At 42.2% G+C, this 17724-nt stretch overlaps 1 protein-coding gene across 1 annotated transcript in view; it reads right to left on the minus strand.

Annotated features, from left to right (window-relative positions):
- The window catches only part of LOC117509661 (rho guanine nucleotide exchange factor 17-like), a 139728-nt gene extending 124213 nt beyond the window's left edge, over positions 1–15515 (minus strand). Inside the window, 1 exon segment of the mRNA XM_034169405.1 lies at positions 10388–15515. Within this exon segment, the coding sequence (XP_034025296.1) occupies positions 10388–15379 (4992 nt within the window). The 5' untranslated portion in view covers positions 15380–15515.
- Positions 15516–17724: the final 2209 nt, after the last annotated feature.

Here is a 17724-nt window from a genome sequence, read left to right on the forward strand (position 1 = left end):
GTGTATTCCTGAGGGGGCACAGTTCACTTTTCCCGTTTCTTTTATCTTTCAGGTGTGTTGATGAAGCCAGCGACAATTCCACAGATTCTTGTCCTTATAAGACTTTTTCAAACAGTCTTTCTCACCATCTTCTCTCTTCTGCACAAATCTTCTTTTAAAAACTTGAAAGCTCTAAAATTTTGGGATATCCACATGCTACATTTAGCTTAAGCGCTGCACAAGAGCCACACAGCATCACCGCAGCAACCAACCAGTCCTGCTTTACGACAACTGTTGTAACAGCTACGCTTTGAGTGGCATTTTTCTTCCGCGAAACTCCGCGGATCCGAGGAAACTGATTTGTTTCTGTAACACACGGATCAGTGTCCACGGACTTATAAAACTTACACGATGTCGTAAAAAAAAGAGAACGTTTTGCGATAAGCATTTTAAAAACTCAGTGATGTTCACGATTAAAGAGTACATCACTAACACCCCACCCCCCCTCCCCATGATGAAATCCGCAGAATCCCGTGGATCCGCAGAGTTTTCATAGCCCTGCGTTATGCAAGAGGGGAATGGAAGAATGACCACATTCCTGCTGTCCACTAAAGTGAAAACTATTGAAGGGCATGCAGAGATGCACATAATTATTTGAGAGGAATCATCATCCAGCAAAATATCTTAACTAAACAACAAAGATGTTTCCAGTAACAGATTACAAAATCACTTCATTCTGTGTGTTTGGCTTCCATGGAAAAAAGACGTTTTATACCTGATATGCTCCTGCAGCATCAATCAAATTTGCCAATTTAACAGTGAATCTACACAGTTATACTACCTGCCTGTGTCCTTGGACAAGACACTTCATCTCCAATGTCATAGTCCATTAAGCTGTAAACGGTTTCCAGCACTGGCTGGGGATGTAACCTGCGATGGACAAACATCCAGGTCAGGGGGATTTGTAGACTCTTATCCACTTCACACTACAGAATCTAGGGATAAGCACAATCACCTTTATAGGCCCTGACACCCACTGGTGCAAGTTCTTATCCCCAGAAGTGGATGAGAGTCTACGACTGCTCCTGGATGACATGGGCTACTTCCCCAACCAAGAGCAGTACCCATTAATAGGAGGCTGGACTGGGATGATGCAGATGAAGTGTCTTGTTCAAGGACACAGGCAGTGTGACTATATATTGGTCACTCAGATCCTATATCACTTAGCTACCTGTTCTGCAATGTAATATGAATAATTTTATAAAATCTCATCAATCATAGTTTATAAAAGTTAAATGTAGTCATACTTCCCATTCAGACATGCCCCTACCTTCATGTGTTTCATTCATTAGGTCTTTCAGTATTCTATTTTCAGCCTTGGTTTTTTTGTTTGTTTGTCTTTGCCAGCCTGTCTTTCTTTCCAGCTCATTTCTTTTTTTGTGACAGTGTTATTTTCTCTCTACCTGGCAAGTCTTCTGTGCACCAAGACAAACATTATGACTTCACTTCACTGCAATGTTCCACAGACACATAGGCAAAAACAATAATCATTACAATTTACAGGAAAATGACGAACAAAAGAAGTAGAAGAAAAAAAAGGTACAACATATTGCTATGGTATTTCAGACTTGCCACCTGCATGACTAACACAACCTCTGGATGAGGAAAAGATGGAGATGGGGGAGGTGAGAAAAGAGAAAAGACAGGCCAAGAATAAAAGAAGGAAAGTGATTCAGAATGAAGGAAAAAAAAAAGAAGGTGAAATAAATGAGAGATTATGTGAGGCAGCAGGTACTGCATAATGGCTGACAAACACTTCATGTTCAGAAATGGAAAAACCTCCGTTTTGTTAGATGTCTGTGCGTTTAACACAAAGCACACAGACTGTGTATATAAAGAACAATACAGTTTAAAATTTACACATATACAAGGATAAACTCATTGTACACACATCAGGGCTGCACATATACATATGCACACACACACACACACACACACACACACACACACACACACACACACACACGCGCGCACCAGCCAGCAGTGCTGGATATCATCAAACACTTTCGGTAACCACAACAACTTCCCATTTCCCTAAACCCATTTCCTGCCCAGTGAGGTCATTCTGCAGCTACCGCGGATCTCTGTATGGCAAAAACAAAGGAGAAGAAGGAACTATTTAAAGAAGCAGGAACCAGTATAGTTCCTGAACAACTTTCTCGTGCCAGCACCAGTGTTCCCTGGGCGCTGCTTGAAAGAACTTCCAATTCCCAACTAATCGGATGCCAGATGGACAGCCTAGATCATTGTTCGTGAAAAAATACAATGTAAAGCCGGGTGTACTGGTGATGAGGTTAAAGTCCCTACAAGGGTAGGAGACCGCAAAAAAAAAAAAAAAAAAAAATTACACATCTTTCAGTGTTCTCCATTTTGTGTGCTTGGAATACAACACAGAATTAAGTAGCACAACAAAAAAGTCAAAATGTAAACAAAGACTTACAAAAATTAAAGATCACCACAATCAAAACAACTGACAAGCCACGCATAACAGACGAAAACAGGAAGTGCAAAGTTCATGCCTTACATGTAAACATCCAGTCATGCAAATTAATTGTTTTTTATCCACTGATATATGACTGAGTGCGGCCTTGACATCTGTTCAATTCTGTCCAAAATACTGGGCGGCACAGGCCCTCCTGCTGCAGCCTTCACCCACTTTGCCTCAATTCAAATGACGGACTGCTTCAAGTTTAGTGCACAAACAATTCTGATGTGTGCCATTATTACGTTCAACGTAATAATTGTGGATTAATTGCTGTATTTTGTCTGAGGTAATGGGAGTGTAATGACAATGACAATAAATCTCATCTCATCTCTCAAAATGGCGCCATCATGTTCCAGCCATACTAGATCCGAACTGGTTGAGTAAGTTATGACCTCAAGCTTGACCAATCAAAGTCACCCAAGTTCAAAAGAAATGTGATATATCCACAAGTGCATAGGTGTCAAACTGATTCCAGAAAAGGCCAAGAGGGTGCAGGTTTTCTTTGTAACCACCAACTCCAGCAGATGATTTCACTGATGAATGAAATCATCTGCTGGAGTTGGTGGTTACAAAGAAAACCTGCACCCTCTTGGCCTTTTCTGGAATCAGTTTGACACCTATGCACAAGTGGTTCTTTAATTATCCATCCATCCATCTTCTATACCCACTTACTCCATTTAAGGGCCAGGGGCTGGAGCCTATCCCAGCACACATAGGGTGTGAGGCAGGGTACACCCTGGACAGGACGCCAGTCTGTTACAGGGCCACATACAGACAAACAACAATATATCCATTCCACATTAGTAGTTGACCAATTAATTGTACAGTCAATCCATCACGCCAATTAGTGATATTTTTCCCCATAATCGCCATCAGGCAATAAAAATGCTCATGAGGCTGATAAAACAAAATAAATGCATGCAGATGTTTCATAATAGAATGAATCACAGGAGCTTGGCTGCATGTTTTTCCTGGCTGTGGTCTGAGAACGTTTAAATCAGACAGAGAAAACAAACGTGGTGATCAAAGAATATGATGGTCTCTGCTTAAACAAAACTGTTAATCAGACGAAACAAAATGTTTTGCGATTGTTTTAGAGCAGTTAAAACATGAAACACAAACACAGCAGTGAATGATTTCCTGCTTTCTGTTGCCCCAGTTGAGGGTGTATGCACTTGCAGAACCCGACTGATACTGATGCCGATGTTAGGGAGTAAAAATCTGTAATACTGATATAAAGAAAATAGCTTCAAAAGTGTACAGCCTTTGGGTCATTATTTTTAAGTCATTAAAAATCATTTTCTTTGGCACCACTATGATTTTATGTATTAGCCTTTAAATAGGGAATTCCTAATATGATTTTACCAATATGATCAAAATCTGCATTGTCTTGGGAAAAAAATAACTTACCCTGAAGCGGAAAATTTCAAAAGAACAGAACTGCATTCGGTAGTGAACCGTACACTCTATTTATCTCCTGGATTAACAGCTACTTGACAAAGAGAACACAGTACGTTAGGTTGGGGCAGGCAATTTCTGGAACTGTGCAAATGAGCATCGGCGCTCCCCAGGGAACGGTCCTCTCCCCTTTTCTTTTCACACTGTAATACAATACATCTGACTTCACCTACAGGACTCCAAGATGTCATATGCAGAAATATTCTGATGACACAGCTGTGGTGGCCTGTGTAAGGGGAGGGGATGAGACAGAGTACAGGGCCGTTATCAAGGAGTTCATCAACTGGAGCAGGTGCAACGGGATGGTATTGAACACCAGCAAAACAAAGGAAATGATAGTTGACCTTGGCAAGAGGAAAGCACAACACCTACCAGTCAGTATAGACAATGTGGGCATTGAGGTGGTCTCCACATACAAGTACCTCGGCGTCCACATTGACAATAGATTGGATTGGTCGGTGCAGGTAAATGCAGCGTATAAAAGGGACAAAGCAGATTGTTCTTCCTCAGAAGACTGAAATCTGTTGATGTTTGTAGCGATATGCTTTTCCTTTTTTTAACAATCTGTTGTGGTCAGCGCTCTATTGTTTGCTGTTGTGTGTTGGGGGAACAGCTTGTCTGTTAGGGACAGTAACAGACTGGACAAATTTGTCAGGAAGTGTGTGTCAGTGATGGGGAGGGAGGCAGTCTCTGTGGGTGAACTGGTGGAGTGTAGGTTGAGGTGTATTATGAATTCTGTTATTAACAACAAATCTCATCCTCTACACGACACTGTGGTTGCTCAGAAAAGCAACCGCAGTGACAGATTAATCTCCATGAGATGCAGGACTGAGAGGTATAAAAGATCATTTGTCCCAGCCGCCATGAGATTGTTTAACGCTTCTTGTTAATGTAGTTTTACTTCCATGTGTTTTTATATTTGTCTTATTTATTGGTATTTTATTGTATGGATGAATTGTGTATGTATGTATGCTCTCGGGCAGATGAATTTCCCCTTACAGGGGATGAATAGTATGAATAGTAAAAAGTATCTATCTATCTATCTATGACAGTGACAACATAGATTAAGCGCCTCTCCCCACCCCCACCCCCCGCTGACTTGCGCAAGAGATGCTGGGAAGCATATGGCGACAGCCAATCAGAGAAGAGAAAGGCAGGGTCTGTCTGCTGCAACAAAACAAAAATAAAATAAAAAACACATAAAACAATCATAACCTGCATTGCAACTTGTTAGAAAAGCTGCTGCCACAACATCAGAAAATACCAAGACATTGCACCAGCTTATTGTAAAAATCTGAAGTGGAAAAAAAAAAAAAATTTTTGGTGCTCCTCTATCTATCTCCGGCAACAATTTTGCCAATCCGTGAGCAGATGTTAACACCGCATAAGTGCATTAAATGGTAAAACTTAAACTCCTAGATTTCACAGCTTAGTATAGTTAATTTTTCCTGCTGTTAATAGCATATACAATGTTTACTGTCAAAAGAAGCACATTTGCTGCAATATTTTAGTGAGAACGTTCAAATAAAATTACTTTATAATTCCTGATGCTCCGTGTTGAGCGAATCTGCCTTGTCCGTTTAATCTAAACAATTTACTAATGTGAGAGAGAGCTATTGCATGGTGTCAAACAGAACAACGTTTACATCATCGTGATGATGGACAGTGGAGCACACAGGCATCCCCATTCCACAGATGGATTGGGATTCATCCAACCTGCCCAGGAAAAAAATAAATATATATATATACACATCAGCCATTGGCTGCCCTGCTCTCTAAATCAGCATCAGCCCTTGAAAAACCACTGGTCAATCACTATTCCATATAGTCGCTGTGACATCAAATTTGAACTCAATCCTCAGCTGACCTTCAATCATTCCTCCGGGTATTGTTCAAAATCAGATCTCAAGTTTTCAGACGTGTTCTTGTCCCATCTATAAACAAAATAAATCAAACATAATATTTGTATTCCTATGTGTTAAGGTCCATCACATAGACACAAACTGAGGAATGTCCAGTTTAATGATTGATCTGGCATCAGTACACAGACTAACTTGACAATTGGACATGGTTTACTGGGACTCTGCACTTGACATCTTGGTTGTCTTTTGAGCCAATGGGCGTTGTGATCACTGGACTCTAGCTTAGTGGTATTGTTCTGTCATTTCATCTTAGACATTTCCTTATTGTGCTACTGCCTTTTTTTTGTCAGTATGTGGTTTTTGTTCCATCAGGATGGTCAATGCAGATGGTCACCTCACCAAGTCTGATATCCCTAAAGTTTATCCACAACCCAAAGATATTCAGTTTATGTATTGTCTGAAAGGAGTAAGGAAAAGAAAATATTCACATTTAAGAAGCTGAAATCAGACAATTTGAAGTCTTAAAAAATACTCAAAACAATTAATTGATTATGAAAACAGTTGGCGAATAGTCACTGATTAATCAGTTATTTGTTGTGGCTCTATATGATATAGAGCTGTACAGACAAATTGAACAGAACAGAATTTATTTACTCTACCAAATTACAGTAAATATAAATAGTGATTATGTTTACATGGACAGCACTAATCTGAATATCGACCTTATTCGGAATAAGACCATATTTAGATCATCGTATTTATATGAGTTGTCGAAAGCATATTCCATTCATATTCCTGTTTACAGTTTGCCAAGCATATTCTGATGAATGACAGCAACATTACGTCCCCTATGCCTTGTGTTGCAAAATGCTATTAAAACCCCAACAGGAGTCATACTTAGGAGTCTTATGGATAGTTTAAACTCAGCGCTTAAAACTACACTTGACATGATTGCACAACCTATATTAAAACCATTCCTCCCCAAAACAGAGTCACCTTGGTTCAATGATTACTTGCGTGACCTCAAGCATAAGGCAAGAGGTCTAGAACAGAAATGGCGTAGTTCAAAATGAAACTCGTAACATCTACAAAAAGCACAACCTGCTTATTTGATCCCATACCAACAAAACTGTTTAAGGACCTGTGGCCCATTCTTGGGCCAACTGTGCTGGAAATGATTCATCTCTCATTAACCTTCCTAAATGTTTCAAATCTGCAGTGATAAAACCATTACTTAAGAAATCTAATCTTGACCCTAGTCTATTGAAAAACTATTGTCTGATATCAAATCTATCATTTTGCTATAAAATTCTGGAAAAGGTGGTTTCACGGCAGCTCGTGGACTATCTTACTGAGAATAATCTTTCTGAGCCACTGCAGTCTGCTTTCATTCAACAGAGACAGCTCTCACTAAAGTGGTGAATGATCTTCTGCTTGCAATGGATTCGGACACCACTATGGTTCTGGTGCTGTTAGATCTCAGTGCTGCGTTTGATACTGTGGATCTTCATATTCTACTTGATAGGCTGGAGAATCATTTTGGGTTTACAGGGAATGCCCTTGCATGGTTGACGTCATACCTGACCAGTCGTTCTCACTACAGTAACACTACCTCTAACCATAGTAACATGAAATTTGGGGTTCCACAGGAGTCCGTCTTAGGCCCACTGCTTTTCTCCATTTATATAGCACCCCTTGGGCACATATTGCAACGTTTTTGGGATTACCTTTCATCGCTATGCTGATGATACTCAGTTATACATGCCAATAACTGCTGGTAATCTCATCTGCATAAAATCCTTAAAAGATTGCCTTGCATCAGTGAAAAGCTAGCAATTTCCTTATTTTAAACTCTGACAAGACTGAAATGATGGTTCTTGGTCCAGTGAGACCTCGGCATCAATTTGACAAGCCAATGCTTAGCCGAGGCTCATGTGTCATACATCACACTGAAAGTGAGGAACCTTGGGGTAATTTTTGATCCTACGTTGTCCTTTGACCTCCACATTAGAGATATTACAAGGCCTGCTTTCTTCCACCTGCGAAATATAGCAAAGAGTCGTCCCATCCTGTCTATGGCTGATGCTGAGACCCTGATTCATGCGTTTGTCTCTTCTAGATTGGACTACTGGAAGGTTCTTTTTTCTGGTTTACTACAGTCAAGCATTAGGGGTCTCCAGTTAATTCAAAATGCGGCTGCCATACTTTTGACAGGAAGCAGAAAGTTTGAACACATTACACCCATTTTGGCATCTCTTCACTGGCTTCCTGTCCCTGCGAGATCAGATTTTAAGGTTCTGTTACTAACCTATAAAACTGTTCACGGACTGGCACCTCCCTACTTAGCTGACCTAATTAAACCCTACATACCGGCCCGGGCTCTGCGTTCTCATGGTGCAGGACTACTTTGTGTCCCTAGGATGAATAAAAAGTCTGCGGATCACAGAGCTTTCTCTTATCATGCCCCTGTTCTGTGGAATGATCTCCCTACATCAATAAAACAGTCAGATTCTGTGGAGACTTTCAAGTCCAGACTTAAGACGCACTTATTTTCCCTTTTGTATGGCTAGCATACTGGCATAGTATTGTACTTTGCTTTTTACGCTTTTGAATTCATTTTATTGGGAAACAGAGCGGGCCGCGACCTCAACTTTAACTAAAGTCTGGGTCTTTTAGTGACGCTTAGGGCTTGTGGCCGGCGATCACCTTCGTTTTTCTTCTGTTTTTCTTGTTGCTTAATGCTGACAAATTATACTGTATTTGTTGTCTTTCTGCCGCCTGATTCTGCTTTTTTTTCTCTCTCTGTTGGAGGTGCAGCTCCATCCAGAGATGGGAGTGGCATCTACTTCTGCAACCCTCCCATCCATCCGTAAAATTTCCTGTATATTTGTTTTGTAACTTGTGCCAGTAGCATGGCCCAAGCAGAGGGTCGTCCCTTTGAGTCTGGTCTGCTTGAGGTTTCTTCCTCAAATCATCAGAGGGAGTTTTTCCCTACCACTGTCTCCTGTGTGCTTGTTCTGGGGGTTGATAAGGTTAGACCTTACTTGTGTGAAGCGCCTTGAGGCAACTTTGTTGTGATTTGGCACTATATAAAATGAAAAATTGAAATTGAAATGTCACCACTGATCCGTCCCTGGTAACCAGACAAGCGCTGAACAGAGGAAATATCACAACCTTGCCAATTGTAAACAACTGAAATACTCTGATTAAGGTGTGTATGTGTCTGACCTTCAACTGTCAGACTAAGATCGGAATACTCCACATCTTATTCGGATTACGACTTACTCTGATTATGACCTTATTCGGATTAAGATGATCAGAAAATGCTGTTTACTTGGCAGCTGAAATAGAGGTGCAAAAAAAAACTACTAAAAATAAGCGGTCAGGATGTACAGTAATAAAAGTAAAGAACTGAATGTTGTGTTTGCAGCATTCAGTTCACAGCAGATTTTATTATCTCCAGCCCTGAAACAATTTGCTGACTGCCATAAAATAAACAAACTTCAAGTCTGACATTTAAGTCATCAACTAAGTAATTTATATAGAAGAAAACGAAAATTTTACATTAGCATCTCATGAAACGTGAGGGGTTACAGTGAGTGTGGCGTTTTATGATTATCGGTTGAACAACTACTATTTGACGGCATCACTTTGGGCTTTCTGAGGTCATGATGCAGTTTTTCTCCTCCAGCATGACCTTAACCTTCATTCAAATGCCTCTTGAAGACAATCTGTCAAGTGTAGTAGTTAAAAAACAAAAGCCTTCTAATGTTGAGACACTACTGAGTACATGCAGAATGGGATCACAACCCCATAGAGTCTGTTTGGGTAATGCACTCATTATAGTTGTGTTCTAATTCTGGCAATAAGACAATCAATTTCAGATAAAACAAATACCCAAAAGACAAACTGGCACAGAGTGGGCTTCAGTCCACACCCCTCCTCTCCAGATCTATTTCACCAAATGAAAAACATCCTCTGATGTTTGTTTAATGTCACCCAGACTTTAATGGCTTCTGCAGTGTAGTCCTGCTCACAAATGCACTCTGAAACTAACCACACAAACGTGGACTCAAAGCCCAACACAAAACACACAGACACATGTGGACTTTATGTAACTAGACAATTGCACAGGCCAAAGTTAACGTCAGTAACTAAGGTTCTATCAGATCTCAATAATCTGCCTCAAAATTAAGCCTGAAAATATTTTGTGTCATCTAAAAAACCATGACCAGGTACAAGTCACTGCTTTGTTTGTACATCTGCTTCATATTAAAGGAATATCATTCCTTCACTGTCTCTGCCACAAACAAAAAGAGGTTTAAGCTCTGACTATGAACCCCTCTGAAAGCAGAATTCCACAACACCCTGATTCAAAACCTGTGAAGTCCAATGTGTCCTCTTTATAACGTAACGTCTTAACTTCCTAATTAAATTGTCAGATCCCAGACATCACCCAACTAGTAAAGTCAGCTTTGTTGAACTCATACATCTATTTCAAACAACTGTAAAAAACCGGAAGAAAATAAGTTTGTGAACTCACCACTCTGGCCTTCATCCTCTGTGGGGCAGGTGTGGCTGGAGTGCCCTCAGTACCCTTCTTCTGCAGTCCACAGGTCTCCACGGGCGCTTCTGATGCCAAAACTGAACCTTCAGCTGCATCTTTGGCTCCTGGCAAAGGCCCTGGGCCCTCAGTTTCTGGAGCACTCTGTTCCAATATATACTTTTGGGTCACATCCTCCAGAGAAGGCGGTTTCCTCAGGACAGAAGGCTTTGCAGTGGGTTGAATCTCAAGGCAGTCTCCTTCCCTCAGCGGCTGAAGTTGAGGAGGTGGGGAGAGGGGAATAAAGGTGGCAGGTTCGCTGGCATGGCGGACATGTTTGGGTCTGGATTTCAGTTTAAACTGCTGTGGGGTTGGGGGCAGAGGAGTGGTTAGGTTGGCTTGGTCACTGTGATCTTCCTGCTCATCTGAACCAAGCTCAAGTGGATCCTCTTGAGGGGAAAACTGAGCCAGCCTGTTTGGACGCTTTCTGGAGATCCGACGAATCATCCTCGGAGACAGAACTCCAGCTAGTTTGACGTCAAAGTTAAATTTCTCTGCCTCTTCATCCTTCCCTTCCCTGTCCTGTTCTTTGACACTGTCATCATCTTCTTCATCATCACCATGATCATCGGTACCAAAGGTAGATTCTGAGTGGGTGCGTGGTTTCTTGCCTTTAATACTGCTGTATCCTTGGTGACATACAGCTACCTGTAAGGGCGATTGGTGTTCAGGCTTACCTTCTGCATCCCATAAGTCCTCTCTCTGCTCAATCAGAATTGGCTCACTGACGGAAGGTGGGATCTGACCAGGTTGATCTAGCTCAGTGATTGGCTCAGTACTACCACACTGACCTTTGAGGGGAGGATCATTCTGGGAAAGTAAAGCGGCATCACTACGCCGACTGGGGTCACTGAATGATTTCTTCTTAGGAGCTTTGCCATTGCTATGGTCGTCTGTCATCAGTCGGTCCATTGCACCTGGCTCGGCTACAATACTCCTAATCACCCCACTGTAGTCATGCACGCTATCCTCACGTAGACCGGCATCACTGTATACCGACAAGTCACTTGCCGCACTACCTTTGCATTCTGACAAAGTAGCCCCAGTAGAAGACTCTGGTGACCCTGCTCCTCCACCTTTGACAGTCAGAGATCCCAAAAAGTTGCTGTCAACAGAGGAGAATGTCTTATTCCCTTCTTCTGCAACAGAACAGCACCGCTGAGGCATGGGGTCACTCAGTGAGCGGTAGACTGTGGATTCTCCAGTTCCAACAGCTGGTATCGTTGAATCTGTATTACTGCCATTGCTGGAATCAGAACAAGAGTTATTACCAGAAGGAGAAAACTTGCGCCTTCGGCGGATCGCAGTGGGAGTTGTGGGAGCTTCCAATGCTACTCCTCCTGCTGTGCCTGTTGAACCTTGGTAGACAGTGTTATTTATTTCCTCATTGCCATTGTGGATGTCCTCGTCACTCTTCAATTCCATGATAATGCTGTCACATTCAGTCTTAGGAGCATTAAGAGCCAAGGAGGAAGTTAGGCAATCTGTACTCAGATGATTTGTAGAACTCACTATTTTGTCTGTGTTGTCTTCTTTCTCCAGCTCACACTTCCAGATTGTATCAGGCTGCCCCAGCACATCCCGAGCAATCAGTGACACCAAATTAATCCCTGCTGACCCTGGAAAAGACCTCTCAGAGAGGTCACACAGCCCTGTCTCGGGCTCTGTCACAATTCCCTCATCTGTTAAACTCGATTCATGGCCTGAAAGTTCATCCACAGACCGGTCGTAGAACATGCTTTCCTCTGAGTCAACCTTCAGTAAGGCTCTATCCATTTCTCTGCTCCCTCTCTTTCCCCTCTCCCTGTACTGTAAACTTTGTCCATCCCACTCGCTCCTCTCCCTCTCTCTGGTCTCCCTCTCTGCCTCATGTTTATCCCTGTCCCTTGTGTTTTTAAGCTCAGTCTTTTCATCTATCCATACCTCATCCTTAATGCTCCCTCCTGCTTTCTCCTTCTCTTCATTTGTCTTCTCGACCTGGAACCATTCATCCTCCAACTCATCCTTAGTTGTCCTTACAAATACATCATCATCGTCTTCTTTTTCTCCCCTTGCACTCATCTGACATATATCTCTAATGACCTGCCTGGCTTCCAGCACATATCTGTCCTGCAATGGAGTAGGCGTCACATCTTCATCGTCATCATCATGGTACCCATAATCTCTCGCCTTTGATCGCCTCACAAGCCTAAAATCACCATCACTTTCTACTTCCCTGTCTGACACAGATACCCTCTCTCCATCCAAGTCAAGCTGTTGTTCAGAGGAGCTCCTCTTTGCGCATCCACCTGTCAAATAACATCTCGTGGCTGTTGTGGGTTTGTCTGAATAGGTGAAGGACTTTGCACGCCGAAGAGTGGCCGTCAAGTCTTTCAATGATGGGCGATGCCCAGAAGGTAGAAGAGTTTGTGAATCCATCCTGCATGTTGATGTCCCCTCTATAGCCTCAAATTTGTCTCTTGCACTTGTTTTCCTCACCCTGAGCTTTGACAGGTCAGTTTTCAGGAAACTTAAAAGCGCCTTGGTTTCTGAGGTAATATCAGGGTTGGACGTAGATATTTGGTTTCTGCCTGCATTACCTACCCCTTCTTCAATGGTTGACCTTGTTAATGCTGTGGTCTCACCACCCCCAACCCCCACAGATACATGGTCACCTCTGTGAATAACCCCAGCTGAGGAAGTTACTGTAGGTATGATCTTAGGGCGTACCCGCATAGGAGCACGAGAAAAATTATCACCATGACCAAAACTGGGCGAACGGTACATAGTAAAATTCCCATGGTAAGTTTTACTCAGCATTGATGAGGATGGCACAATGGGAATTTCATGTCTTTTATTGATACTTCCTCCTCCAGCACTGGTAAACAACACTTTAGCTGCACGGTTAGCAGCAGCCGCCTGGTCTTCTTTCAGTGTCTCAGTGCTGGAGTGTCGGCTGCTACCACCTGGATTGGAAACAAATGGGGGAATGTTGACTTTTGATACTCGTGACACACTAGGAAGAGATGTGGGCACCACAGGTGATGACATGCGCTCCCATTGCTGAAATCTGGCTCTAGAACTATCACTGTTGGGTGCTCTTTCCAAGCAACTCCGCGATATGGTTCCTAAGAATTCTCCTCTTGACTTTTGATGGTTGTGCCTCTCCAAATGCTCCATGGTCAAGGCTGTGTCACTGTCATCTGATTCATCATTATGATCATCATAATCATCTCGCCCTGATGACACAGTAACTCCATAAAACTTCTTCTTCTTCCTCAGTGAGCGCCGCCGCACTGGCTCTCGACTGTGGGGTCCCAGAGGACTAGGACTGTCATCCTCACTACCCGATGACTTGCAAATTACCTTAGCACCCCAACGGCCATTTTTACTGGACAATAAATAGCCACCTCCTCGTTCTGTGACACCTCTCTCTCCTTCTGTGACAGAGACAGAAGATGATGGGGAAGAGGCACCACTCCAAAGGGTACCTCCTCTCCTATGGCTAATGTGCTCCTCCTCTTCGTCTCCAGAACTAAACCTCCAGCCGGAGATGAGGGGAGAGGTGACTCTTACTGGGGATCTTAGCTCAGTGGAGGAAGCTACAATAGAGGAGGTAACAGCTTTATGTGCAGCTGGAGCAGAGGACTGGGAGGAGGAGGAGGGGACTGGTGCTCTACAGGAGCTATGTGAGGAATGTAAACTATCCCTGGGCAGCCCGACCCCCTGTCTATCCTTTTTCTCCCTCACGGAGGAGGAGCAGGAGGTGTCTAAACTCACTGAACAACTCTGTGGAGAAGCACCCTGGGGTTGAAGGTCAGGGTCGGGGTCAGATGTCAGCACGGTTGTCCCGGGGGGTGTATGGACAGCCTCCACCTTAGTGCTGAGACTCTGACTTCTTTGTGGTAAAGTTTTAATCCTGTGATAGTCACTAACCCCAATACAAGCACAACTGATGGGTTGAAAGCCGTTTTTGTGAGACTCCACGTTGTTATCACGACCAGGTGTCTCACCAACAATCGAGTTCTGCAGGTGGTCAACTTTGGAACTCAAGTCCATAGTAGAAAACAATACCTCCTCCCCCACTTGGGGTACATTTCCTTCAGCTCCAACTATACTCTTCTCAGTGTCGGACAAGTTACTTGGTTCAGTAGTCGAGGCGCAAGATGGGAGTTTGGTACTTTTGTCCAAAATAGAAGTACTCGCATCCAAACGTCCTTTACCTCCTGGTTTCAAATTCTCATAATCGTCAGCTGTTGTTCGTCTTTGTCTCTCGTCAAAAAATTGTCTAATTTTAGTAACACTGGGCCAGTTGTCGGAATAGAGGGGAATAAAGTCAGAGTGGTGAGCGGACAGATAACTTCTGTGAGATTTACACACCGCTCGAACGTTACAAACATCCTCTTCTGTATTCAAGGTCTTTTTGGGACACGAAGAATTTGTCTTACCGGAGCTACTGTCGGCTGCAAAAAACCACTTCTCGCTTTTCTTCTCAGAGTCCGTCCCGGACTCGGAGTCTGCGCTAGAGTAACGCTTTAAAACTTTAAAAGCGTCTCTGTCCGAGAAATATCCGGTACCGCTTTCCTCGTGGAAGGACCTCCGAGAAGACGGCGACGCGACTCTCCAGCCGCCTCCAGCCCGAGGAAGAGTGTTGCTCCCCGGCGTCGGTGAGCTGAACCTCTCGGGGAGCTGACGAATGGATGGAGAAAGAGAGGAGAGAGGAGTGGAGGAGGTTTTCTTCGGCTCTGCGGTCGCGGCGATTTTGGAAACTTTTCTTGACACACTGGCATTAGACGTCGCCCGCTGCGGCTGGTCGGGCTCCGGGGGAAGGGCGCCTCCTGCTCCCTGCGATCTGCCCCCTCGATGGGCTTCGCTCCAGGAGCTGAGCTTTGTGAAAGAGACGCTGCGGTACACGGCCACATTCTTCTTCTTATTCTTCACTCTTTCTGCCATTGTTCACGTCTTCTTTTTGTTTGTCGTGCGTGCACGGACGTCACCCATCAAGAGATGTTTTTAATTAAAATGTCCCGGTAAAAACACACAAAAAATAAAATAATAAAAATAATTATAAATTACAGCGTGAATTGATCTCCGCATTTAAAACTTACATGTTGTCGAGTTTCAAACCACGTCCGAGGGAGGAGGGGGGGGGGGTAAAATCGCAACACCTTTCTTCCCCCCCAAAAAACTTGTTCACAAACAGTTTTCCGTTATTTGTAAAAAAAAAAAAAAAAAATGCCTACAACTCCAAATCAACACGTCAAATGGGGGCTGACGCATCATCTAATTCCCAGACACTTTGTGCATAGTTTCGTTATTTTGGCATGATGTGGTTTTTGCCTATCTTGTGTTGTTTTTTTTATGTTAATGACTCAGATAGGGCAGATGGGTGGGCGGGGCTATCTGGTTCCAGGGGCTGTCATTGACGTTCCCCCCGGTATTGAGACGAAGAGCCCCCCCCCCACACACACTTTTTAAATACTGTGGGGAAAAAACTTATCTCACTCTGCAGTATAAAATATTACACCACGTGATGTCACTACAATATTGTTTAAATGCTGCTATGGTAACTGATTTTCTGCTTTAGATCAGTCAGCACTTTGATGATTTTGATTTTTATAATTTCCCCCCTATTTTATGGAGCAAAAAAGACAATAATCTCTCAGTGGTCCTCAGAGATCGTTTTGTTCCAAAACGGAGTTTTATGTTAAAGCTACGGTGTGTAGTATTTAGCACCATCTAGTGGTAAGGTTGCAGATTGCGTCATGCCATCACATTTTTTTCCTTCTTTGCCAACGGTGATTCATGCTGCCTTATCGCTTCTTGTGGTAAGTGATCCTCCATTTCACAAAAATGAGGGTTCTCAAACTTGTTAGCCTCCAGATGGCAAATAGGAGATCAGCCACCAGCTGGGTTTCCATTACATTTTTGCACAAGTTTAGCAATATTTTCGGAACGCCAATAAATAACAGTTGCGAAATGACAGCAATTCCACTGAATGATTGAATGCCACTGCTGGGTTTTATCTTCTTACCATAACTGCCATTCTAGTGAGTCTGTCACATTTTTAGTGGTTATTTTTGTGGGGTTTTTTTGTTCCTTTGTTGGTTTGCTCTTGGAGTTGGGTTTTGTTTTTTTGTTGTTTTTGCTGTTGTGTTTAAATAAAATATATGGATTAAAAAAACACCTGCAAGCATTTTTACTGTTTTTTCTTTCTTTTTCCAAAATGCACATTTTCATTAAGCATATTTTCAATTCTCTACTTCTCTGCAGTTTGGAGGGTAATGAAAGCAGCATACTGATTAGTATTTTTAACTTCAATCTTCCAGCTGCACTACAAAAAGCTACTGTATCAACTAGTTGGTGCAAGATTGTGAACTCCGACTGGATTCTCCCTCTCACCGGGATCATGAGAAAGTAAAATCCATGAAGGGAAAATGTACGTTTATGCTCAATATAAATTAATAAAAATACAAACATTCACAGTAGGGTGCAGGACTTAGTTTTAATCACAGTTTTCAATTGTTTTTCATTTTAACAACAAAAATACAAGCTTTCACAGGAAACACAAGACGACTGCACAGTTAAACAAACAAAACAAATATATACACGTGTCATGTTTGTCACCACAGTAATTTTATATATGTAGCAAAAATATAATTCTATTCCAGAAAATAAAAATTCTTCTGAATAATACTGATTGACAGAATACAGTAGTACAGTAAACAAACTGTTTAATTCTAATTATTTTAATAGACCGCACATGCACACAAACACACACATACACAACAAAACAACTCTTGACAACTGAAAAAAAAACTTTACACATTTTAATAACAAAAATGTCCAGTCACTTTTTGCTGTAGCTAGGAGCAAACATGCATTATTATCCTTTTGCACCTATTTATGTTGGCACAATTTAAGGAAATGCCACAAATATTCAATATATCTGTTTAAATTTGTACATTATAAAGTTGCAGTGAGTGGAATATAACTTCTGCACTGTCAAGACTTCATAATACATTTGTTTTTTGTTTTTGTTTTGTTTTTTATAGTGATAGCACAGCTGAAATGAAAACGGGGGAAATATATCTAGTTTTAACAATCAAATGTACTTTGTTAAAGAAAAGCGGTTGTTTTTCACACTAGTCAGAATCGGAAACAGACAAATAAACAAAAATAAAAAAATGAAAAAAATAAAAAACAAAGAGGTGAGGCAGTGAAAACAGTTATTCTATGGTTTTGGAAAAGCCTAGGCATATACCCCATGAAAACAGTGAATAAATCAATAGATAGAC

The sequence above is a fragment of the Thalassophryne amazonica genome, chromosome 4, assembly GCF_902500255.1.
Source record: "Thalassophryne amazonica chromosome 4, fThaAma1.1, whole genome shotgun sequence".
NCBI lineage: Eukaryota > Metazoa > Chordata > Actinopteri > Batrachoidiformes > Batrachoididae > Thalassophryne > Thalassophryne amazonica.